The 26,943-nt window shown below is 42.2% G+C and overlaps 1 protein-coding gene across 1 annotated transcript; it reads right to left on the minus strand.

Annotated features, from left to right (window-relative positions):
• Positions 1–76: 76 nt before the first annotated feature.
• LOC306828546 (uncharacterized protein) lies at positions 77–26,478 on the minus strand. Its single transcript, XM_079351066.1, has 19 exons — positions 26,369–26,478; positions 26,014–26,148; positions 25,510–25,629; positions 23,878–24,107; positions 21,446–23,726; positions 19,998–20,174; positions 17,185–17,358; positions 16,493–16,686; positions 13,015–13,105; positions 11,763–11,897; positions 11,445–11,552; positions 10,758–10,877; positions 10,183–10,302; positions 9,711–9,940; positions 7,459–9,559; positions 5,861–6,034; positions 3,144–3,317; positions 2,480–2,653; positions 77–1,912 (listed from the first exon to the last, which is right to left on the minus strand). Exons 2-19 carry the CDS (start codon positions 26,127–26,129, stop codon positions 1,906–1,908), a joined length of 6,726 nt encoding a protein of 2,241 aa, XP_079207192.1. The 5' UTR covers positions 26,130–26,148; positions 26,369–26,478; the 3' UTR covers positions 77–1,905.
• Between the last annotated feature and the right edge of the window lie 465 nt (positions 26,479–26,943).

Below are 26,943 nucleotides of genomic sequence, written 5' to 3' on the forward strand. Positions count from 1 at the left end.
TGTTTTCAAAGGATTCATTTTACGACGTGAGTGCAACTTTCTCATTTGGTGATTTTTTTTCTGGTTTGTGTGGACATGAACACGAGAGGAGGAGGAGAATAAGAAAAGTCTGAAACCAGTAAAGGTTGAAGTCTTACTGGGCTGCTGATGGCCTGCTGGTTAGCTTGTGTAGAGGTTGTAGTCCTCGGGGCGGGGGTCCAGGATCAGTTCTGACCATTTTTTTTAATACCGTCTGTTAAAGCCTTGAATTGCCTCCCGGGGACAAATATAGTTTTTTGAATTGAATTGAATTAACCTTTGGATTTACCAGTCAGGACTCAAAACATAAAAGAGGGACAGCACGCATGAATTCAGGTTTAAAAACCCGAAGCTTCATTTGATATAGGTGGGGGAAGGGGGAGACCATGAAAAGCAGAGAGAGAGCAAGAAGAAGAGTATTATTTTAATAAATGTCAAATATGATCAAGTACTGGTTTGTAGTTTTTGTAAGAAATAGAATAAACACAATTGTCACATGAAAAGAATAACATGAATAAGAATGGTGATTGGTCCACTCAAAACATTTCCGGCAGTTGCTTTCTGGTCACAACGGAAATATTAGAAAATCAGCTGATTGACATTTGAAAGTAGCGAAAGTGCATTTCTTCGTCCAGGTTCCTCAGTGAGCTAACGAGTGTTGCAGAGCAACGCGTTCCCTCAACCCAGAACTGTAAATGCAAAACGACGGTGTCCGGTCTACGCCGAGGGCACAGCGTTGACGTGACGAAGTATAAAGTATAAAAGTATGAAGTATAAAGTATAAAAGTATGAAGTATAAACCAGGCGTTACCCTGTGACTGCAGGACTATGATACACAGTCAGTTTCTTTTTGTTTGGCTTCTCTGGGAGTTTGTGACGACAAGCAGAAACAACAACCCTGACGACCTGACGACCACATGCGCCAGAGAGACTTTACTGCAGCTCGGACTGCAGACACATCACGCCAGCGCCACAGACGTGCTACGCGAGTAAATACTACGGAATAACTCAACCAGCCAAGACAACTCTGCTCACAAGAAAAACAAGGTAACCAGGAGGGGGAAGAGAGAGCCAGGCTCAAACGGGAGACATGTAAACAACAGCTGCTTCCATCTTTCAATTCCTTAGTGTTACTTTACAAAACAACAAAATAACAGATCTTTAAATGCAGTTACAAGTTGAATTCAAGTATGAAAATAAACATAATCCGGTGAATTTAGAACGAGCAACTGTTGTCCTGCGTCACTGATTTCCTTGTAATATTCCCAGTATTTACAGGGCTCCTATCCGAGGGTTATCTATATATCTGCCAGCGGAGACCTAGCCGGGACCCGCTACAATTTACTGCTCTGTGTGCCCTTGAATTGCCCCGAGGGGACAAATAAAGTTTTTTGAATTGTGAACGAGCATCAACTAAGAAGAACATAAAAGTGCACAGAAGAACCTTAAGAGGCATGGACTCACAGAAACGAAGATGATGAAGTAGAAGTCCAGAGAACCGAGGTGAGGGGTGCAGGAGTCTTCTCTGTGCGATGCCTCACGGAGGTGTAGTTATGATGACAACACGGACAAAGGTCGGAGGTCAGTGATAGGTGCAGAAGGGGGGCGTTGTTGATGTGCATGGGGTGTTCAGGTGAAAATGGAGTGTTGGAATAAAGGCCGTCTTCACTGAAAACTGTAGAAAGTGGGTGACCTTTTGCACAATAAGTGAAGTGAACTATGATGTGATTCCTCAGTCAGTCCCTGATGGATGAAGCTCTGCTCAGCTCGCAGAGCTTCTCCACGTACAAGATGGTGGAGGTTCCTCCTCTGTGGATCATCAGGACACAGCTGCTGCTCTCTGCACCACCAGCGTCCTGACCGCTCACATTCTGTCAGAGATCATCATCAGCACCTAATGAGAGAAGACAGATCACAGAAATCATCAATCATCTTCTACACAGACTCCCGTCATCAGCTGAAAGTCATCAGAGTCCAGATTTACAGCTTTAATAAAGCAAGGCAACTTTATTTATGTCACACATTTCAACAAGACAAATCAAAGTGCTTCACACAAGACATCGAAAGCATCACGACAGAGGAAAAAACATTCAAATAGAACATTTAAACAACACTGACATTATGAAATCTGAAAAATAAAAACAAATGAAATTAATTGAAATAGATAAAGTAGAAATACAAAAAGAGTTCAAAGTGAAACTTTAAAATCTTATTAAAATAATTTAGTTAAAGGCAGCTGTGAACAGGCGAGTCTTCAACCTCAATTTAAAAGAGCTGAGAGTTTCAGCTGACCTGCAGTTTTCTGGAAGTTTGTTCCAGATATACAGAGCATAGAAACTGAACGCTGCTGAACTCTCTTCTTAGTGTAGACCTTAGAAAAGGATTTCTTCCACAAGAAAACCAGAATCTAAGTATATTTATGACCTTTGATGAGGGTTTACGAGAGGATACAGAGACTGACCACAGAGTCTCCAGTCGATAGTTTGGATTCTTCTGAAGATCACACAGCAGCTTCACTTCTGAATCCTGCAGCCTGTTCCCTCTCAGGTCCAGCTCTCTGAGATGGGAGGGGTTGGACTTCAGAGCTGAGGCCAGAGAAGAACAGCTGATCTCTGACAAACTGCAGAGCTCCAATCTGAATAAAGAATAAAAGATGTAGATGTAGAGTAAATGTAAAAATAATGTATAATCCAGTCACATGTGTTCAGGTTGTGATGAGTATCTCAACATCACTTTGTCCTGATGAATCAAGTTTTCTCTAAATGATTAGAGGATCATTTCTGATTGTGTATTCACTAAATCTAAATCCTCCAAATGTCAGCTCAACATTCATCCAGCTGTTCATGTGCACAGATGAAGAACAGGCTGCTGATCTCAGTCAGCTCTGTGATGTTACTACATTTATCAAATCACACATTATTCAATCACAAGTCTTCATGATTTCACTTCTTAACAGAACCAGAGGAAACCAGAGGCTTCATGTGCACGTTGTTCTTCACAGAGTCATAAAAAAATGTTCACATCTAATCTCTAAATTATTTAACAAACTCATTAAATAAAAATCTCCCAAATAAATTATCTGCCGAGATTTAAATTCAAATGAATGACACAGTCAGTGATCTGACCTCAGAGTCTCCAGTCTGCAGTTTGGACTCTGCAGATATTCACACAGCAGCTTCACTCCTGAATCCCGCAGGTTGTTCCAATTCAGGTCCAGCTTTCTGAGATGGGAGGGGTTGGACTTCAGAGCTGAGGCCAGAGAAGAACAGCTGATCTTTGACAAACTGCACTTCATCAATCTGAATAAAGAATAAAATATGTAAATGTAGAGGACAGTGAGCTTTATACATGAATGTGTGATGTTGTCCACATGAACACACTGATGTGATCATCTGTTCATTCCAGCATTGAAGGACTTGATTAGGATGCATTAATACTTTAGTTCTTCCTGATCATTCTTATATTCAAACACTCAAAGCTCCTGTGAGGAACTTTCATTATGTGTCTGTTTTGGCGCCCCCCTGTGGACAAAGTCAAACCTCTTCTCTCTATGCTGATCGTGTCCTGTACAGTATTCCCTAATAAAAAAAAACTCTTCATTGTAGCGTAAGAGTTGCCATGGTAACAGGAAGTAGGAGATTTCTCCCCTTTTCTATTTTGATCGGTTTGATTATTGCACGATTGTTTGGGGCTATGAGTAACACGGCATCATAGTTTGGTGTGTTTATTTTATTTTGGGAGATTATCTTCCACAGTGGAAGAAAAGACGAGAGAGGCGTTCGTGGAACGGATGGAGAAAAAGGTCAGAAAGGTCTGTAGAACGGCAAATAGGACACAACAAGGATTCCCTGTGTGATAACTTCTACTCATAGACAGGAACCAGTCGACAACTTTATGTCCATGTTTGTTACTCTTTATATAAAACAGCAGAGAATGTATATAGGAACGTGGGATACGGCACTGTGCAGCAATCGCGGGTACAAATCAAGTCGCATTCAAGTACCTGGCAGAAAACAGGAAAACCTGTAATCCAACGAAAACTAATAATATAAACAACAACTCCCCCTAGTGGGTGTAGGCTAAGCTTTGATTAACCGAGTTAGGTTTAACATGAATTAATAATACTCACTTTACAACACCCTGCAATACCACTCTACTGCTGGTCAAACAGGCGCACAAGGTAAACTTCATTTTGTAATGCTTTGTTGCTCTGTTACCACTGAATGTGTGATTTATGTAAATGTTGATATGAATATGAGTTTGAAACATGGAATTTGTCTCTTATTTTAGTTTTCACGATGTTCCACGATGTTCCATGGCTACTGAGACTTGTGAAAGAGAAATCAACGTCTGTGGAGTAAGAAGCATGAAGTCCTTTTTGAGCGGACCAGAGTAGTTACACTCATGATTTCTTTAAACTCTATGAATCAGTGTGAATCTCTTCTGTAGGAAATGTAAAGAAAAGCTTTTCCAGACAGCGTCCTGTGATTCTCCTCATGTGTCTGGGAGCTCCTGAGCTCTCAGGTTCCTTGGGACTGTTGATGAGGATGGCCTGCCCAAACAACCCCCCCGCCCCGCCCATCCTATCCTATCCTACCCTCCTACCCTCATTTCTGCATCTTGTCACATCTCCCCCATCCCATTTTCAAGCCCAGCACAGTTTAGCAGATGGCTGTTCTGTCATGATCCGGGTCTGCTGAAGATTTCTGCCTGTTAAAAGGAAGTTTTTTCTTGCCATGCTATGACGGATTAAGCTGGGCTCTTGTAATATAGCAATAAGTAAGGTCCTTTACCTGCTTTTTGTAAAGTGTTGCAAGATAACACCTGTCATGAATTGACGCTATACAAATAAAAATGGATTGATTGACTTTAGACAACCAATAAAGAGAAATCCAGATTACTTTCAGTGTGTTTCATCAGCAGATCAAACCTCCTCACAGTACGTTTAAATCACAGAGTTGATTTGATATATAATCATAAAAACATGAACGGTATGAGGGGAAGAATGATCCATAAACAGATGTACCTGAGATCTCTTGAAAAGTGGACTCTCATTAGGAATGATGAGGTCCAGCATATATGATACTAAAATCAGACAATCCATCCAAACACATGTCCCGTCATGATGTGATCTGTTACTAAAGGACAGTTCATGGAGGTTTGTCAGAGTCCTCTCTACAATCCTAAATGTCTTTGTGTTGCTCTTCTCTGGATCTGTGTATTTCATATGGAGCTTGTTTGGAAGTTAAAGGTGATGAGAGGCTCATGAACTTTTTTTTTTTTTTGAAATTCTATTCACCACAGGAGCAGCAAACTGCGTACACCCTGACAGAGCAAGAGTACGCAGTACGCAATTCAGGTTTAAGTGTCTTGCCCAAGGACACATCGGACATCTTGCTCGCAGGAACTGGGGATCGAACCCTCGACCTTCCGGTTGAGAAACGATGACTCTACCCACTGAGCCACAGCTGCTCTTTAAAAAAAAAAAAAAACTGTTTGTGATTATCACCACACACGTACAGGAAGCTGTTCTTAGATCAGAGGCTCGACCATCTAACAATCTAATGAGTCATGAAGGCAGGCAGGAAGTCACTCTACAAACTGTTCAGACATTAAGAAGGATTGATGTGAAATAAATACATTCGATCAGATTTTAATTCAGGAGAAGACTAAACATGCAACAGTCAATACTGTGCCAAGTTCACCATCAATCAAAGAATGTGCTTTAGATTTAAATACATGTTAATGATAGAATACAAATTAAAACAACCTGTTCACACACACACACACACACACACAGACACACACACACACACACACACATTACAGTCTGTGATCTGACCTCAGAGTCTCCAGTCTGCAGTTTGGACTCTGCAGTCCCTCACACAGCAGCTTCACTCCTGAATCCTGCAGCTTGTTCCAGCTCAGGTCCAGCTCTCTGAGATGGGAGGGGTTGGACCTCAGAGCTGAGGCCACGACGTCACAGTCAATCTCTGAGAGTCCACAGTTAACAAGTCTGTTGTGACATATGAAAGAAAAATATGACTTTGAACAGAATTGTTTGATATTTGCATTTCAGATTGCCGGGGGGTGCTCTCTGTAAATTCCATTCGGTTTTTCCCTCCTAAAAACTTTACTCAGGCTTTAAAAAGGGGATACAGGCCTGAGTCCTTTGTTAAGAGCACATGGCTAGCCAGAATCCAACACTGCTGATTCTGTGCTGAACTCTATAAAGAACAGAATATCGAGAGTGTGGATAAATTCAGCTGATTCAAGTTGTTTGTAGCAAAAAAAAACAACATTAATGTTGGAGGAAAAACATTTCACATAAATACAAACCTATCATTTAAATCAACTGTAAGATTAGAGAAAGAAAATAAAAAGTATGTTAGTAAATGTATTGTATTATTTTGTAGGACTCACAGAACTGTCATTTCTTATATCTGGACTTATTTTCTGTTTGTTGTGTGTTTATTAAATGCATGAAGGCTGTCAGCAATGTCTACAGCTCTGTATGTGGACTTCTAGATCTCTGCAGACTGGAAACTTTATGAGCAGATCTTGGTTCAAAAAAGGTTGGGCACTGAAGGTGTGACTTCTAAACATTTAAACGTTTAGTGAAACACTAAAGGTTTAAACGTTATTAGTTGTTTTTTTAAACACGTCCTCATTGAACTTCAAATAGACAAATGAAAACTGAACTGATCTCTGTTGTATATATTTAATGTAAAATTGTATTGAACCTGTTGTTTGTGCACGTTTGTTTGTGCGGGTTTAAGGTCTCTTTGTTTAAGTTTAAAGTATTATTATTTGTCAGACTGACTCTGACTGGCACCCCTTCCTTTAAGACCAGACCCGTTACAACGGACAGCCGACCTTGTTACTCCCTCTCTCTCTGCTGATGTGATTCTGCACTCTTGGTTTTTCTCAGAGGTTCTGCTGCGTCTGATCTCTCAGCAGGAGTCAAGAGGGAACTTTTTGTTAAACCTGATTCATGCTTCTTGAGGTGGGGGCGCACGGTCCCTGTGACCCGTCAAGTCATTTCATACTGATTGTGTTCAGAGCGGCTCAAAGAACGGACCTCTTCAGTGGTCCTCCTGAGGAACCGTGAGGTCCTCCCCCAGGTTTATTAGTAAATGAAAAATTAAATAAAAACAGGATGGAAACATAAGCTACTTGGGTGGACAGAAATATACCAGGCATCATCTATATGTAGGAAACAGTGTTTATGTAACAAGCCAGATGCCGCCTAATTTTTCAACTCAGGACAAAAAGCTCAAAAAACATCAGGTGTGAAAAAAAACTATGACTGACAATTTCCCCTGAACATGAACAGTGGAAGACTATTTGGTGAACAGTGAGGATTATATTTAGTTTGAATTAAAATAAGTAAGTTAGTACATGACACTGATTTATAATACTCATCACATCTGGACTTACTCTGCCTTCCTGCAGTTCCTCACAGCTGGAGTCAGTCTCCATCGTCCCTGGGCTGATGTGTTGTACTTATGCAGGTTCAACTCATCCAGAACCTCCTCGGACATCTGCAGCATGTAGGCCAGAGCAGAGCAGTGGATCACAGAGAGTTCCTTCTCTGATCTGTTCTCTGACTTCAGGAACTCCTGGATCTCCTGATGGACTGAGAGGTCCTTCATCTCCGTCAGACAGTGGAAGATGTTGATGTTTCTGTCAGGAGAGATATTTCTGCTCTTCTTCTTCAGGTTGTTGATGACTCTCTGGATCATTTCTGGACTGTTGTCTGTCTGACCCAGCAGGCCTCCTAAGAGTCTCTGGTTTGACTCCAGAGACAGTCCATGAAGGAAACGAACAAACAGATCCAGGTGACCATTTTTACTTTTCAGGGATTTCCCCATGGCTCTACTCAGAAAGACTTTCAAACAAGTGTTGTCTACTTCGCCTCTGTCGCCGTGTTCTTCGTCTTTACTCTCATCATCTTCACTGCTTCCGCTGTCGCCATATTCGTCCTCTTCATTCTCATCATCTTCACTGCTTCCGCTGTCGCCATATTCGTCGTCTTCATTCACATCATCTTCACTGCTTTGAGACATGCTCAGATTTTCTTGCACCGGAGACGGTATTGTTTCCCTTTTGGATTCCTTCATTGCTTTATTTTGGAGATCAAGAGTTGAATCTCCGTCCTTTTCTCCCAGAAATGCCTCCAGTACTGTTGTGTTCCTGTCGGTGAAACAGTGGAACATGTAGACTGCAGCCAGAAACTCCTGAACGCTCAGATGAACAAAGCAGTAGACTGTTTTCTGGAAGATCACACTCTCTGTTTTGAAGATCTCTGTACAAACTCCTGAGTACACCGAGGCCTCTGTGACATCCAGACCACACCGCTCCAGGTCTTCTTGGTAGAACATGATGTTTCCGTCCTCCAGATGTTCAAACGCCAGCCTCCCCAGCTTCAGAAGAACTTCCCTGTCGGCCTCCGTCAGCTCATGTGGACTCGCCTGATGTCCCTCACCATACTTGTTCTTCTTCCTCTTTGTCTGAACCAGCAGGAAGTGTGAGTACATGTCAGTCAGGGTCTTGGGCAGCTCTCCTCTCTGCTCTGTGCTCATCATGTGCTCCAGAACTGTGGCAGTGATCCAGCAGAAGACCGGGATCAGACACATGATGTGGAGGCTCCTGGATGTCTGGATGTGTGAGATGATTCTGCTGGACAGATCTTCATCACTGAACCTCCTCCTGAAGTACTCCTCCTTCTGGGCGTCAGTGAAGCCTCGTACTTCTGTTACCCTGTCAACACATGAAGGAGGGATCTGATTGGCTGCTGCAGGTCGAGAAGTGATCCAGATGAGAGCTGAGGGGAGCAGATTCCCCTTGATGAGGTTTGTGAACAGTGTGTTTAACGATGACTTCTGTGTGACATCAGACACAACCTCCCTGTTTGTGAAGTCCAATGACAGTCTGCTTTCATCCAGGCCGTCAAAGATGAACAACAGTTTACAGACAGCGAGCGTCTCTGCTGCCACCTTCTGTAATGTTGGATGGAAAACACGGAGCAGTTCAAGAAGACTGTAGCGCTGATCTCTGACCAAGTTCAGCTCCCTGAATGAAAGCAGGATCAGCAGACTGACGTCTTGGTTCTCTGAGCCCTCGGCCCAGTCCAGAGTGAACTTCTGCACCGAGAAGGTTTTTCCAACACCAGCCACGCCGTTTGTGAGAACCACTCTGATGGGTTTCTGTTGGTCGGGTTGAGCTCCTGTCTTTGGTTCCTGTTGGTCGGGTTCAGCTCCTGTCTTTGGTTCCTGTTGGTCCGGTAAGGTTTTAAAGATGTCCTGGCACCTGATTGGAGTCTCATGGAGGGTCTTCTTTTTAGAGTTTGTCTCCATCTGTCTCACCTCATGTTGGGTGTTCACCTCTTCTTTCTGCCCCTCTGTGATGTGGAGCTCAGTGTAGATCCTTTTGAGGGGGGCTCTACTTCCTGTTTCATCACTTCCTTCAGTCACATGTTCACATCTCGTCCTCAGACTGACCTTATGTTGATCTAAAACCTCCTGCTGACCTCTATCTACTGAAAGAGAGAATGATTCAATCTGATTATTGTTTTCAGATGTTTTTGTAAAAGAAGTAAAAAGAGTTTTAATTTGTAGACTTTTGACTTTGACCAATAAAAGTCGTGTTTTAGGAGGAGATCACAGAAGCACAAAGGTGTACAGTCTTACTTTGTTCAGAGCTGCTCTGACTGACTGTCTGCGGTCCAGCTCCTGTTCTGGATCTTTTTCCACACTGAGGACAGGACGAGTCTCCTGCTGAACCAGACTGGTCCCAGTATGGGGTGATGCACTGTCTGCAGAACCAGTGTCCACAGCTGGTAGAGACGGGATCCTTCAGGACGTCCTGACACTCAGGACAGGACGTCTGCTCCTCTCTAACATGAGTCCTCTTCGTCCCCCTGTGAAGACATGTCTTTAGAACTAAACTGATTCACCCAGGAGAGCAGAAACATGTCTGCATGTTAAAGCTAAATGCATCAATTTGTGTCAAATTAGGTCACATTCATAAAAAACGTTGATCTCTTTGAAACATTTTAGTTCTCTCACATTTTAAAAATCCTCTAGTGTGTGTCAGGCATTATATTAGATTACAGCTCTACAAGGAAACGTGAAGTGAAAATGAGTAGTTAAGTTTTCTTACTTTGTGTCTGAGGGTCCAGGTTCATTACTGAAATGTGGATTTTCATCTTTGGACAGATCACTCTTCAGAGACACACAGCTGGGTACAGGAGACTCTGCTCTCTGTCTGCTCCACTCAAATCTGCAAGAACAAACTTACAGTCATATCTCCATCACATGAATACCTCTTTAGATAGCACAACAACAACAAACAGAAGTCTGGCCTGATACCATGATTGGCTGTTTATATTTTTAAGAGATTGTTATGGCATACAGTTTAGTATAATATAGTATAGGATTTGTTAAAGTATTTTTTAAATGATCAAATGATTTCTCTTTACATAGAAGACAGCCGAGCACGGACTCTGTGAAATGTCACATGGAACGGGCCAATAGCCAATAGGAACGCAATCTGACTGAAGCAGGAAGCACAACAAACATTACCATGGGAACAACAGGAAACAGGAAGCATAGAGTTAGATGGATGTTATAAATTCAGGACCACATTTAATCATTTAGTGTGTGTCAGGCATTAGATTAGATTACAGCTCTACAAGGAAACATGAGAAGTGAAAATGAGTAGTTAGGTTTTCTTACTTTGTGTCTGAGGGTCCAGGTTCATTACTGAAATCTGGAGGTTTATCTTTGGACAGATCACTCTTCAGAGACACACAGCTGGGTACAGGAGACTCTGCTCTCTGTCTGCTCCACTCAAATCTGCAAGAACAAACTTACAGTCATATCTCCATCACATGAATACCTCTTTAGATAGCACAACAACAACAAACAGAAGTCTGGGCACCCAAACGAGGAGCTGCTGTTGTTTTGAATGAACAACCTGCACACAGTGGTGATACAGTTACACTGAAAGCGCCATCTGCTGGTTCAAACTACACACTCCTTCAGACGGCCTGATACCATGATTGGCTGTTTATATTTTTAAGAGATTGTTATGGCATACAGTTTAGTATAATATAGTATAGGATTTGTTAAAGTATTTTTTAAATGATCAAATGATTTCTCTTTACATAGAAGACAGCCGAGCACGGACTCTGTGAAATGTCACATGGAACGGGCCAATATCCAATAGGAACGCAATCTGACTGAAGCAGGAAGCACAACAAACATTACCATGGGAACAACAGCAAACAGGAAGCAAAAAGTTAGATGGATGTTATAAATTCAGGACCACATTCAATCATTTAGTGTGTGTCAGGCATTAGATTAGATTACAGCTTTACAAGGAAACATGAGAAGTGAAAATGAGTAGTTAGGTTTTCTTACTTTGTGTCAGAGGGTCCAGGTTCAATACTGAAATGTGGATTTTCACCTTTGGACCGATCACTCTTCAGAGACACACAGCTGGGTACAGGAGGCTCTGATCTCTCAAATCTGCAAGAACAAACACGTTTTAAATGTCTATGACGTGAATGTTTGATCAACTCTCTGATGATAATAATATAAAAGAAGCTGTAAATACAAAAAGGGCGACACAGCTGTGGATGATGAGAAGGTTTCCAGGTCTGTTTCTTTTATCAGGAGGCTTACTTTAAGTGGGAAGGTAAAGGTTCAGCTCTGAAGTCGGTAGTTAGGTTTTCTTACTTTGTGTCTGAGGGTCCAGGTTCAATACTGAAATTTAGATTTTCATCTTTGGACCAATCACTCTTCAGAGACACACAGCTGGGTACAGGAGACTCTGCTCTGTCCTCCACATTCATGTTCTGATCTGAAGTCAGACTGAGAAGAAACACAGGAACACTCACTGTGAGATCAAAGTTCAAGAAACAAGAGAAGGAAGTAACAGTTTGATCGGCAGACGTACTTCAGTAAAGTTAGAAAGATATTCACATATTCTTCTTCCCGGATCAATAAGTCATCAGAGGAACATTACTTACAAAAACCGACACCTCTTTACAATCACAGCAACGTAGACTGCACGCTACAAGCGGATCTTCCTTCAAACAAGCCGTCCTCTCGCGCTGGGGAAGCCAGAGATGGGGGTTATAGGCTGAGGGGGCCGTTCAACTTAAAACACCAACGGGCACGAACAATGTTAAAACGTTTTTGTCTTTCTGTTTGTGGAGTGAGGTTGTGGAACGGTTTGGGTATAGAGCTCAAGCAATGTCCTAACATGACCCATTTTAAAAAGAGGTTCAAACACATGGTTTTCATGAGGTACATGGAGGAAGAGTGGCTTTAACAATCAGCTGTTTTCACTAATTAATTATATCTATTTACTTATTGTCTACTATTTATTTTCTATTGTATTTTTTTGTATATGTAAATATGTATAAAGGAGTGTTATTAGGTAGTGGAGAAGGAGTTGGTAAAAATAAGCTTCCTTCATCCTTCTCCTTTTTGGACATGATGGGATCATATTAATATTGTTCATTTAATTATTCTTGTTGATTTGCTGTTTGTTTGTTTTTTTCACTTTACTTTTTTCTGCTACTTACACATGTTAGAAATAAACTTCAGAATCAGAATCTGGGGTCTCATTTATAACCGTTCAGCACGCACAAAATGGGGCCTGAAACTGGCGTACGCATTTTCCCCACGCAAAGTTTGTGATCCATGAAAACAAACTTGACGGTAAAATGAAACAAGAGAAGGCAGTAACAGTTTTATTGGCAGACATACTTCAGTAAAGTTAGAACGATATTTTTAGTGTGGATTCTCCGCTCTCTTTTATAATATGAGGCCTCAGTCCTTCACGCACAGCCGGGAGTGGCTCGAACGCGCAGAGACCGGCTGCACATTCTTGAAACACAGTAACAGCTCTGTGAACATCTTTCTAACATTACTGAAGTTAAAGCCACATTTAAATCCATAAAAACTCTGAATAAACACTCACCCAGCTTCACACTTCTTCAGATCTCTGCTCGATTCTCTCCACCTAAAATGGAGCCTGTCTGAACTGAACACTTTCACTTTCTCTGTCCCGCCTCCTCACATGACATTGATTATGTGCACAGAGGGGAGGGGTCTACGCTTAGGTGTGTGTGTGTGTGTGTGTGTGTGTGTGTGTGTGTGTGTGTGTGTGTGTGTGTGTGTGTGTGTGTGTGGCTCATTCCAACCACTTTATGATCTTGATCATTATAATGAGTTTTTATCTCAAAATGATGACTCAGCATATTATCAAATATATTGTATTGAGACACTAACTCATATTGACTGAAAGGATCTTTTTTGCATCACAGGGGGGGAAATGGGCTTCCATGATAAACTAACTCAGAAACAAGTGAGAGACTAACGACACAGGTGAACACAATCTGAGAGATAAAAAATGAAGGACTTTAGTATTTTTAGTTTCTGCTGAATACCAGTGTTCCCACTCTTTTCCAGAGATCATTTTCCAGGACTTTTCCAGAGATGATCGAGCTGGCATGACAGTCTGTGATCGTGTCATACATGAATATGTTCCTCTCTGTAGAAGTCTAAATGGAAAGACATGAAGTCTGTGGCTGGAGCTGATCTATGAAAACTTAAAAATGATGCTAAATTGATTATAGAGTAATGCAAACACACCTGCAGATGCACAGCACTTCACTTCACTTCCTGTCTTTATATGTATTTGTTTAAATGCTGTTTTAATACAAATACATCAATGCATTTTATTTTGAAAGCCCTTCATGCTCTATGCTTTGTAAGTTCTATATATAACGAATATTATAAATGTAGAAGCTGTATCCCTTATAAATGATGTCAGAATCCAAATCAAATGAAAGACTCCCAAAACAGATGCAGCGACTGAAACGAGTCACTGTGTTCTTATTGCACTTTGAAGGAGCTTTATTTCCTTCATGGTGAAACAGTGTGCAGAGCGGGTACAACATTAACTCAACTTGTTCTGTCCTGGGCTGTAGGTTCTTTAACTGTAACAACAGAGGATTGCTGCCACCTAGTGGGCCAGTGGTTGAACTTGTTTTTATTACACTTTGCACAGTTATTACATCCTTCCCTCCTTAAGCAGGTTATACACATGTATTACTTATTGATTATTAACATTCAAGCTGTTCTAACACATGACTTTCTTTTCCTGTTTTATTATTAAGACCACCTTATTCATGAGTCTCTTTCTCTTAGTTCAACTGGAAGTCTTTGAGATATCTGGGCGTCTTCATTTTCCCAGTCTCTTCACTGGAGTTTTGTTTGCCCCAGCTCTTTGTTCTACATCTGAACTTCCTACAGCTTCTGTAGCTGCTGCCGCTTCAAACTGGTCACCACTGAGCACAACCTCCTCAGCATCCAGCCATGCTTCATCTTTTGTGTTGGGCTGAGTTGAAGCCCTCTGTTGTTGTTCATTGCCTCTTTCTGGTCTCTGGTGGTGAGCATGAATCTGATCCAGACACCGGCCCTGTCACTGACTCAATAATTCCTGGAATCCACTTGGATCCAAGGCTGAAGTTCTGGGTCAGCACTAAATCTCCTGTTTTAAACCAGCGTTCTTTTGCCTTTTTGTGGTGATCTTGTCTTTCTTGTTTTTTTCTGCACTCTATCGTTCAGGTCCGGGGGGATCGAGTCCAAAGTGCAACGTAATTTCCTCCCGAGAAGCAGCTCTGCTGGTGATTGGCCTGTTGTAGCGTGAGGTGTCACTCTGTAGCTAAATAACACTCTGGCTACTTTGGCTGTCAGTGTGCCTTCTGGACATTGTTTTCCTCCTTCTCTTAAATGTCTGTACCCCTCTCTCTGCTAACCCGTTACTGGAGGCATGGTAGGGTGCAGAGGTCACATGACGGGGACCATTTTTACTCATAAAAACGTTGAACTCTGTGCTGATGAAACAAGTGCCATTATCAGACACCAACTCCTCAGGCAGTCCATGGTGACTCAAACTGGTACGCAGGCACTCGACTGTGCTGGCTGAAGTAGCAGAGTTCACTGGATACACGTCCATCCATTTTCAATGTGCATCTATGAGCACAATAAAATATTTTTCCTCTCAACGGTCCGGCATCATCCACATGAATGCGACTCCAGGGCTTGTCGGGCCAATCCCGGGGGTGTAATGGGGCTGGTGCCGGTACGTTGCGATGCTCCTGACATGTCGTACAGGTTTTTACTGTATTCTCCACCTCTTTGTCCAGCTTTGGTCTCCATACAGAGCTCCTAGCCAACGCTGTCATCCTGGACACTCCTGGGTGGAACCGATGAAGTTGTCTCATGACACTTCCTCTCTCGACCCCCACGTCACACTGCCATTTGAATACTGAGTTCAAGTTTCATCACCTCATAAGTGTTTTTTTTCTCAATGAAGCAGTGCTTCAATATTTACTCGGTATGTCCGTATACTGAACACTTTATCACACGCACACGAGCATAAACATGCTTCTTTCTTATTTCACACATCTTATACTTTCCTCCACAGCAGAGAAATGGAAAATGACCGGACACATCTCCTGCACCTGAAACACTTTGTGATAGGCCCATATATTTCAAACATTCTCCTCCAGCTGTCCAATAAGAAGAGCTGTACTCTGATTTACACATCTAAGCCAACAGCTCAGTTCTGCATGGACAGAAAGCACTACGGTGTAAATGTCTGACTGTGTGCAGACAAAGAAGTCAAACTGCAAAACACATCCAACAATACATTTTTATTCCTCCTTGTGTTGCTTTTCTTATGACACATCATTTATAAGTCATCAGAACAGGAAAGTAAATCAGCTCACGTCACTATTGAGCTCCTTTCTTGTAGAAGTCACAAACATAAAAGGGCTTTTTTTGGTGGTTTGCAGGTTAAAAGACGTTCAGTACGGAGTCTCTGAACACACACACAAAGTGAACATTTCTTTAAAGGTGATTATAAAAACAAGCGTTAAGTGACCGGAGGCGAAGAACAGAACGGTGAGCAGAATGAGTAAAGTGGGTGACCTTTTGCACAATAAGTGAAGTGAACTATGATGTGATTCCTCAGTCAGTCCCTGATGGATGAAGCTCTCCTCAGCTTGCAGAGCTTCTCCATGTACAAGATGGTGGAGGTTCATCCTCTATGGATCATCAGGACGCAGCTGCTGCTCTCTGCACCACCAGCGTCCTGACCGCTCACATTCTGTCAGAGATCATCATCAGCACCTAATGAGAGAAGACAGATCACAGAAATCATCAATCATCTTCTACACAGGCTCCCGTCATCAGCTGAACAGGCGAGTCTTCAACCTCATTTAAAAGAGCTGAGAGTTTCAGCTGACCTGCAGTTTTCTGGAAGTTTGTTCCAGATATACGGAGCATAGAAACTGAACGCTCTCTTCTTAGTGTAGACCTTAGAAAAGGATTTCTTCCACAAGAAAACCAGAATCTAAATATATTTATGACCTTTGATGAGGGTTTACTAGAGGACACAGAGACTGACCTCAGAGTCTCCAGTCGATAGTTTGGATTCTTCTGAAGATCACACAGCAGCTTCACTTCTGAATCCTGCAGCCTGTTCTGACTCAGGTCCAGCTCTCTGAGATGGGAGGGGTTGGACTTCAGAGCTGAGACCAGAGAAGAACAGCTGATCTCTGACAAATGGCAGAGACTCAATCTGAATAAAGAATAAAAGATGTAGATGTAGAGTAAATGTAAAAATAATGTATAATCCAGTCACATGTGTTCAGGTTGTGATGAGTATCTCAACATCACTTTGTCCTGATGAATCAAGTTTTCTCTAAATGATTAGAGGATCATTTCTGATTGTGTATTGACTAAATCTAAATCCTCCAAATGTCAGCTCAACATTCATCCAGCTGTTCATGTGCACAGATGAAGAACAGGCTGCTGATCTCAGTCTGCTCTGTGATGTTACTACATTTATCAAATCACACATTATTGAATCACAAGTCTTCATGATTTCACTTCTTAACAGAACCAGAGGAAACCAGAGGCTTCATGTGCACCTTGTTCAACTTTACTTCACAGAGTCATAAAAACATGTTCAAATCTGATCTCTAAATTATTTAACAAACTCATTAAATAAAAATCTCCCAAATAAATTATCTGCCGAAATTTAAATTCAAATGAATGACACAGTCAGTGATCTGACCTCAGAGTCTCCAGTCTGCAGTTTGGACTCTGCAGATATTCACACAGCAGCTTCACTCCTGAATCCTGCAGCTTGTTCCCACTCATGCTCAGCTCTCTGAGATGGGAGGGGTTGGACGTCAGAGCTGAGGCCAGAGAAGAACAGCTGATCTCTGACAAACTGCAGAGCTCCAATCTGAATAAAGATTACAAGATGTAAATGTAGAGGACAGTGAGCTTTATACATGAATGTGTGATGTTGTCCACATGAACACACTGATGTGATCATCATCTGTTCATTCCAGCATTGAAGGACTTGATTAGGATGCATTAATACTTCAGTTCTTCCTGATCATTCTTATATTCAAACACTCAAAGCTCCTGTGAGGAACTTTTATTATGTGTCTGTTTTGGCGCCCCCCTGTGGACAAAGTCAAACCTCTTCTCTCTATGCTGATCGTGTCCTGTACAGTATTCCCTAATAAAAAAACCCTCTTCATTGTAGCGTATGAGTTGCCATGGTAACAGGAAGTAGGAGATTTCTCCCCTTTTCTATTTTGATCGGTTTGATTATTGCACGATTGTTTGGGGCTATGAGTAACACGGCATTATAGTTTGGTTTGTTTATTTTATTTTGGGAGATTATCTTCCACAGTGGAAGAAAAGACGAGAGAGGCGTTCGTGGAACGGATGGAGAAAAAGGTCAGAGAGGTCTGTAGAACGGCAAATAAGACACAACAAGGATTCCCTGTGTGATAACTTCTACTCATAGACAGGAACCAGTCGACAACTTTATGTCCATGTTTGTTACTCTTTATATAAAACAGCAGAGAATGTATATAGGAACGTGGGATACGGCACTGTGCGGCAATCGTGGGTACAAATCAAGTCGCATTCAAGTACCTGGCAGAAAACAGGAAAACCTGTAATCCAACAACAACTAATAATATAAACAACAACTTCCCCTAGTGGGTGTAGGCAAAGCTTTGATTAACCGAGTTAGGTTTAACATGAATTAATAATACTCACTTTACAACACCCTGCAATACCACTCTACTGCTGGTCAAACAGGCGCACAAGGTAAACTTCATTTTGTAATGCTTTGTTGCTCTGTTACAACTGAATGTGTGATTTATGTAAATGTTGATATGAATATGAGTTTGAAACATAGAATTTGTCTCTAATTTTAGTTTTCACGGTGTTCCACGATGTTCTATGGCTACTGAGACTTCTGAAAGAGAAATAAACGTCTGTGGACATCAGTAAGAAGCATGGAGTCCTTTTTCAGCGGACCAGAGTAGTTACACTCATGATTTCTTTAAACTCTACAAACTATGAATCAGTGTGAATCTCTTCTGTAGGAAATGTAAAGAAAAGCTTTTCCAGACAGCGTCCTGTGATTCTCCTCATGTGTCTGGGAGCTCCTGAGCTCTCTTAGGTTCCTTGGGACTGTTGATGAGGATGGCCTGCCCAAACAACCCCCCCGCCCCTGCCCATCCTATCCTACCCTCCTACCCTCATTTCTGCATCTTGTCACATCTCCCCCATCCCATTTCAAGCCCAGCGCAGTTTAGCAGATGGCTGTTCCGTCATGATCCGGGTCTGCTGAAAATTTCTGCCTGTTAAAAGGAAGTTTTTTCTTGCCATGCTATGACGGATTAAGCTGGGCTCTTGTAATATAGCAATAAGTAAGGTCCTTTACCTGCTTTTTGTAAAGTGTTGCAAGAAAACACCTGTCATGAATTGAAGCTGTACAAATAAAAATTGATTGATTGACTTTAGACAACCAATAAAGAGAAATCCAGATTACTTTGAGTGTGTTTCATCAGCAGATCAAACCTCCTCACAGTACGTTTAAATCACAGAGTTGATTTGATATATAATCATAAAAACATGAACGGTATGAAAGAGGGGAAGAATGATTCATAAACAAATGTACCTGAGATCTCTTGTAAAGTGGACTCTCATTAGGAATGATGAGGTCCAGCATATATGACAATAAAATCAGACAATCCATCCAAACACACGTCCCGTCATGATGTGATCTGTTACTAAAGGACAGTTCATGGAGGTTTGTCAGAGTCCTCTCTACACTCCTAAATGTCTTTGTGCTGCTCTTCTCTGGATCTGTGTATTTCATATGGAGCTTGTTTGGAAGTTAAAGGTGATGAGAGGCTCATTAACTTTTTTTTTTTTTGAAATTCTTTTCACCACAGGAGCAGCGAACTGCGTACACCCTGACAGAGCAAGAGTACGCAGTACGCAATTCAGGTTTAAGTGTCTTGCCCAAGGACACATCGGACATCTTGCTCGCAGGAACTGGGGATTGAACCCTCGACCTTCCGGTCGAGAGACGATGACTCTACCCACTGAGCCACAGCTGCCCTTCAAAAAAAACAAAAAACTATTTGTGATTATCACCACACATTCGTTAAACCTGTGAGCCGTACAAGAAGCTGTTCTTCGATCAGAGGCCCGACCATCTAACAATCTAATGAGTCATGAAGGCAGGCGGGAAGTCACTCTACAAACTGTTCAGACATTTAGAAGGATTGATGTGAAATAAATACATTCGATCAGATTTTAATACAGGAGATGACTAAACATGCAACAGTCAATACTGTGCCAAGTTCACCATCAATCAAAGAATGTGCTTTAGATTTAAATACATGTTAATGATAGAATACAAATTTAAACAACCTGTTCACACACACACACACACACACATACACACACACACACACACACACACACACAAACACACACACACACACACACACACACACACACACACACACACACACACACATATTACATTACAGTCAGTGATCTGACCTCAGAGTCTCCAGTCTGCAGTTTGGACTCTGCAGTCCCTCACACAGCAGCTTCACTCCTGAATCCTGCAGCAGGTCGTTGTAGCTCAGGTCCAGCTCTCTGAGATGGGAGGGGTTGGACCTCAGAGCTGAGGCCACGACGTCACAGTGAATCTCTGAGAGTTTACAGTTAACGAGTCTGTTGTGACATATGAAAGAAAAATATGATTTCGAACAGAATTGTTTGATATTTACATTTCAGATTGCCGGGGGGTGCTCTCTGTAAATTCCATTCGGTTTTTCCCTCCTAAACACTTTACTCAGGCTTTAAAAAGGGGATACAGGCCTGAGTCCTTTGTTAAGAGCACATGGCTCGCCAGAATCCAACACTGCTGATTCTGTGCTGAACTCTATAAAGAACAGAATATCAAGAGTGTGGATAAATTCAGCTGATTCAAGTTGTTTGTGGCAAAAAAACAACATTAATGTTGGAGGAAAAACATTTCACATAAATACAAACCTAACAATTAAATCAACTGTAAGATTAGAGAAAGAAAATAAAAAGTATGTTAGTAAATGTATTGTATTATTTTGTACGACTCACAGAACTGTCATTTCTTATATCTGGACTTATTTTCTGTTTGTTGTGTGTTTATTAAATGCATGAAGGCTGTCAGCAATGTCTACAGCTCTGTATGTGGACTGCTAGTTCTCTGCAGACTGGAAACTTTATAAGCAGATCTAGGTTCAAAAAAGGTTGGGCACTGGAGGTGTGACTTCTAAACATTTAAACGTTTAGTAAAACACTAAAGGTTTAAATGTTATTAGTTGTTTTTTTAAACATGTAGTAACTTGCCCATGTCACTGCACAAAGCACAGAGTAACAGCTGTTAGAAGAGAGATGTACTTGTTACTCCCTCTCTCTCTGCTGATGTGATTCTGCACTCTTGGGTTTTCTCAGAGGTTCTGCTGCGTCTGATCTCTCACCAGGAGTCAAGAGGGAACTTTTTGTTAAACCTGATTCATGCTTCTTGAGGTGGGGGCGCACGGTCCCTGTGACCCGTCAAGTCCTTTCATACTGATTGTGTTCAGAGCGGCTCAAAGAACGGACCTCTTCAGTGGTCCTCCTGAGGAACCGTGAGGTCCTCCCCCCAGGTTTATTAGTAAATGAAAAATTGAATAAAAACAGGATGGAAACATAAGCTACTTGGGTGGACAGAAATATACCAGGCATCATCTATATGTAGGAAACAGTGTTTATGTAACAAGCCAGATGCCGCCCAATTTTTCAACTCAGGACAAAAAGCTAAAAAAACATCAGGTGTGAAAGAAACTATGACTGACAATTTCCCCTGAACATGAACAGTGGAAGACTATTTGGTGAACAGTGAGGATTATATTTAGTTTGAATTAAAATAAGTAAGTTAGTACATGACACTGATTTATAATACTCATCACATCTGGACTTACTCTGCCTTCCTGCAGTTCCTCACAGCTGGAATCAGTCTCCATCGTCCCTGGTCTGATGTGTTGTACTTCTTCAGGTCCAACTCATCCAGAACCTCCTCGGACATCTGCAGCATGTAGGCCAGAGCAGAGCAGTGGATCACAGAGAGCTCCTTCTCTAATCTGTTCTCTGACTTCAGGAACTCTTGGATCTCCTGATGGACTGAGAGGTCCTTCATCTCCATCAGACAGTGGAAGATGTTGATGTTTCTGTCAGGAGAGATGTCTTTACTGTTTATCTCCTTCAGGTTGTTGATGACTCCCTGGATCATTTCTGGACTGTTGTCTGTCTGACCCAGCAGGCCTCCTAAGAGTCTCTGGTTTGACTCCAGAGACAGTCCATGAAGGAAACGAACAAACAGATCCAGGTGACCATTTTTACTTTTCAGGGATTTCTCCATGGCTCTACTCAGAAAGACTTTTAAACGAGTGTTGTCTACTTCGCCTCTGTCGCCGTATTCTTCGTCTTCATTCACACCATATTCACTGCTTCCTCTGTAGCCATATTCGTCTTCTTCGTTCTCATCTTCTTCATTCTCATCATATTGACTGCTTCCACCGTCGCCATATTCGTCGTCTTCATTCCCACCATATTCACTGCTTCCTCTGTAGCCATATTCGTCTTCTTCATTCTCATCTTCTTCATTCTCATCATATTGACTGCTTCCACCGTCGCCATATTCGTCGTCTTCATTCCCACCATATTCACTGCTTCCTCTGTAGCCATATTCGTCGTCTTCATTCACATCATCTTCACTGCTTTGATACATGCTCAGATAATCTTGCTCTGGAGACGGTATAGTTTCCCTTTTGGATTCATTCATTGCTTTATTTTGGAGATCAAGAGTTGATTCTCCCTCCTTTTCTCCCAGAAAAGCCTCCAGCACTGTTGTGTTCCTGTCGGTGAAACAGTGGAACATGTAGACTGCAGCCAGAAACTCCTGAACGCTCAGATGAACAAAGCAGTAGACTGTTTTCTGGAAGATCACACACTCTGTTTTGAAGATCTCTGTACAAACTCCTGAGTAGACCGAGGCCTCTGTGACATCCAGACCACACCGCTCCAGGTCTTCTTGGTAGAACATGATGTTTCCGTCCTCCAGATGTTCAAACGCCAGCCTCCCCAGCTTCAGAAGAACTTGTCTGTCGGCCTCCGTCAGCTCATGTGGACTCGCTTGATGTCCTTCACCATACTTGTTCTTCTTCCTCTTTGTCTGAACCAGCAGGAAGTGTGAGTACATGTCAGTCAGGGTCTTGGGCAGCTCTCCTCTCTGCTCTGTGCTCATCATGTGCTCCAGAACTGTGGCAGTGATCCAGCAGAAGACCGGGATCAGACACATGATGTGGAGGCTCCTGGATGTCTGGATGTGTGAGATGATTCTGCTGGACAGATCTTCTTCATCACTGAACCTCCTCCTGAAGTACTCCTCCTTCTGGGCGTCAGTAAAGCCTCGTACTTCTGTTAACCTGTCGACACATGAAGGAGGGATCTGATTGGCTGCTGCAGGTCGAGAAGTGATCCAGATGAGAGCTGAGGGGAGCAGATTCCCCTTGATGAGGTTTGTGAACAGTGTGTTTAACGATGACTTCTGTGTGACATCAGACACAACCTCCTTGTTTGTGAAGTCCAATGACAGTCTGCTTTCATCCAGGCCGTCAAAGATGAACAACAGTTTACAGACAGCGAGCGTCTCTGCTGCCACCTTCTGTAATGTTGGATGGAAAACACGGAGCAGCTCAAGAAGACTGTAGCACTGATCTCTGACCAAGTTCAGCTCCCTGAATGAAAGCAGGATCAGCAGACTGACGTCTTGGTTCTCTGAGCCCTCGGCCCAGTCCAGAGTGAACTTCTGCACTGAGAAGGTTTTTCCAACACCAGCCACGCCGTTTGTCAGAACCACTCTGATGGGTTCCTGTTGGTCGGGTTGAGCTCCTGTCTTTGGTTCCTGTTGGTCGGGTTGAGCTTCTGTCTTTGGTTTCTGTTGGTTGGGTAAGGCTTTAAAGATGTCCTGGCACTTGATTGGAGTCTCATGGACGGTCTTCTTTTTAGAGTTTGTCTCCATCTGTCTCACCTCATGTTGGGTGTTCACCTCTTCTTTCTGCCCCTCTGTGATGAAGAGCTCAGTGTAGATCCTGTTGAGGGGGGCTCTACTTCCTGTTTCATCACTTCCTTCAGTCACATGTTCACATCTCGTCCTCAGACTGACCTTATGTTGATCTAAAACCTCCTGCTGACCTCTATCTACTGAAAGAGAGAATGATACAATCTGATTATTGTTTTCAGATATTTTTGTAAAAGAAGTAAAAAGAGTTTTAATTTCTAGACTTTTGACATTGACCAATAAAAGTCGTGTTTTAGGAGGAGATCACAGAAGCACAAAGGTGTAAAGTCTTACTTTGTTCAGTGCTGCTCTGACTGACTGTCTGCAGTCCAGATCCTGGTCTGGATCTTTTTCCACACTGAGGACAGGACGAGTCTCCTGCTGAACCAGACTGGTCCCAGTATGATGTGATGCACTGTCTGCAGAACCAGTGTCCACAGCTGGTAGAGACGGGATCCTTCAGGACGTCCTGACACCCAGGACAGGACGTCTGCTCCTCTCTAACATGAGTCCTCTTCGCCCCCCTGTGAAGACATGTCTTTAGAACTAAACTGATTCACCCAGGAGAGCAGAAATATGTCTGCATGTTAAAGCTAAATGCATCAATTTGTGTCAAATTAGGTCACATTCATAAAAAACGTTGTTCTCTTTGAAGCATTTTGTGCTTTGGAGTTAGGAAACATTTTGGAATATTTACAATCATACAAAAATGAGTAGCATTCTTTGACACAATATAAGACATTAAAAACATGCTGAAAGAAATGACCAAACGTCCCAAATCAGTGTTGGTGTGGACCGTATAGTCAATAATATGAACAGTGTGGACCCTCAGTAAGCAGCGGGCCAGTTGGCTAAGTGTTAGCCAGCAACTACAGCCCCGTTTTCACCGAGCGGTTCGGCTTGGTTCGTCTCAGTACGGCACGCATTTCGCTGTGTTTCCATACATTAATCCCGGGAAAGATTCCCAAATAACCAATCTGTACCGTCTAGCTTTTTGGGACCGCTCCGTTGAGTTGCCAAGAATATCGAGCCGACCCGAAAAGGTGAAGTTAACCACTGCAGTCCGCTGATTGGTCGCAAGAATAGTCACTTCCAGTGTGACGTCGGCAAACAAATCCCCTCAGTCTTTACAGTCAGTCTTTGACTGTAATACACAGGCATTTCTCCTCACCGCACACAGCCTTCTCTGCAACAAAGCCTGATTGAGTTTTTGTAATAAAGAGTCACATGACAGTGACAGAGTAGATGAACTACTGGATGTCTTCCAGCATTGGTTTTGTTTGTGTCACATTTTTCACCTTTTGTGGAATTTATTAGTTAGCGGCTAGCTGTTAGCAGTTAGCGTAGCGGCTATTGACATCCAGCTTACACAGCGCTTACCAAAGAGGGCACGGGTGGCTGTGGAAACGCAAACGGGATCAGGCTTAATCGAACCAAACCTTACCAAACTGTACCGATCAGTACCAGACTGCTGTGTGGAAATGGGGCATAACAGTCATAGCAGCTCCGTGAAACTTTTTATTTTGATAACATTTTCAATAAAATCAACCAGGCCTAATTTTAAACTCCCAGATCTGCTCGGAACACGATCAGGGTCACCCCTATTGGCAATGGTAAATATTAAACATGTTCAGTATGTATGATTAGAAATCCTTTTGTGTGGGGAGAACACAGAAGACAGCCGAGCACGGACTCTGTGAAATGTCACATGGAACGGGCCAATAGCCAATAGGAAAGCAATCTGACTGAAGCAGGAAGCACAACAAACATTACCATGGGAACAACAGCAAACAGGAAGCATAGAGTTAGATGGATGTCATAAATTCAGGACCACATTTAATCATTTAGTGTGTGTCAGGCATTAGATTAGATTACAGCTTTACAAGGAAACATGAGAAGTGAAAATGAGTAGTTAAGTTTTCTTACTTTGTGTCTGAGGGTCCAGGTTCGTTACTGAAATGTGGATTTTCATCTTTGGACAGATCACTCTTCAGAGACACACAGCTGGGTACAGGAGACTCTGCTCTCTGTCTGCTCAAATCAAATCTACAAGAACAAACTTACAGTCATATCTCCATCACATGAATACCTCTTTAGATAGCACAACAACAACAAACAGAAGTCTGGGCACCCAAACGAGGAGCTGCTGTTGTTTTGAATGAACAACCTGCACACAGTGGTGATTCAGTTACACTGAAAGCGCCATCTGCTGGATCAAACTACACACTCCTTCAGACGGCCTGATACCATGATTGGCTGTTTATATTTTTAAGAGATTTTTATAGTATATATTTTAGTATAATATAGTATCGGATTTGTTAAAGTATTTTTTAAATGATCAAATGATTTCTCTTTACAAAGTTGAAGTTTTCAGACTGATTTGAGTAAAACTTAAATCTGAAGTGAAAATGAGTAGTTAGGTTTTCTTACTTTGTGTCTGAGGGTCCAGGTTCATTACTGAAATGTGGATTTTCATCTTTGGACAGATCACTCTTCAGAGACACACAGCTGGGTACAGGAGACTCTGCTCTGTCCTCCACATTCATGTTCTGATCTGAAGTCAGTCTGAGAGGAAAAACAGGAACACTCACTGTGAGATCAAAGTTCAAGAAACAAGAGAAGGAAGTAACAGTTTGATCTTAAGACTTCAGTAAAGTTAGAAATATATTCACACATTCTTCTTTCCAGGATCAACTCTGACCAAAAAAGCTCTGTGAATATCTCTCTAACTTTACTGAAGTTAAAGCCATATCTAAACCCATAAAAACTCTGAATAAACACTCACCCAGCTTCACACTTCTTCAGTTCTCTGCTCGATTCTCGTCGTCTTTGGTGCTACAGTGTTTGCTGATGTGACGCACAGAGAAACCAGTTTACTGCAGCAGCCTGACAGGCTGCTCCCTCTCACAGTGATCATTCCAGTTTGACTGGTCTGATGTTCTTTTCAATCTAATGTTTTGAATTACATTTCCCTTAAAGTGACAGGGAATATAAAGATAGTGACAAGCAGTAATCGGATATGAAAGTTAGGAGAGAAAGAGAGAGAGAGAGATAAGAGATCCTGGTGCCAGTTCCCCCGGTAGTCTAGACCTATAGCAGCATAACTATGAGCTGGTCCTAAGCCAGCCCTAACTATAAGATTTATCAAAAAGAAAAGTTTTAAGTCTATTCTTAAAAGTACCTAGTGTGTCTGCCTCCCAGACCCCGACTGGTAGACGATTCCAAAGGAGCGGTGCCTGATAACTAAAGGCTCTACCTCCCATAGTACTTTTAGAGACTATAGGCACCACGAGCAGAACTGCATTCTGGGAACGTAATGTTCTTGATGGATAGTACGGTACAATTAACTCTTTAAGATAG

The sequence above is a fragment of the Symphodus melops genome (assembly GCF_947650265.1).
Source record: "Symphodus melops genome assembly, chromosome: 8".
Classification (NCBI taxonomy): Eukaryota; Metazoa; Chordata; class Actinopteri; order Labriformes; family Labridae; genus Symphodus; species Symphodus melops.

Coding starts and splice junctions, on each gene's coding strand:
- LOC306828546 (XM_079351066.1), bottom strand. CDS start 26,129: ATGAATGTGGAGGACAGAGCAGAGTCTCCTGTACCCAGCTGTGTGTCT. Junction 11,898..13,014: donor CTGAAGAAGTGTGAAGCTGG/GTGAGTGTTTAT, acceptor GTTTCTTCTCAG/TCTGACTTCAGATCAGAACA. Junction 10,878..11,444: donor CCTGGACCCTCTGACACAAA/GTAAGAAAACCT, acceptor TTGTTCTTGCAG/ATTTGAGTGGAGCAGACAGA.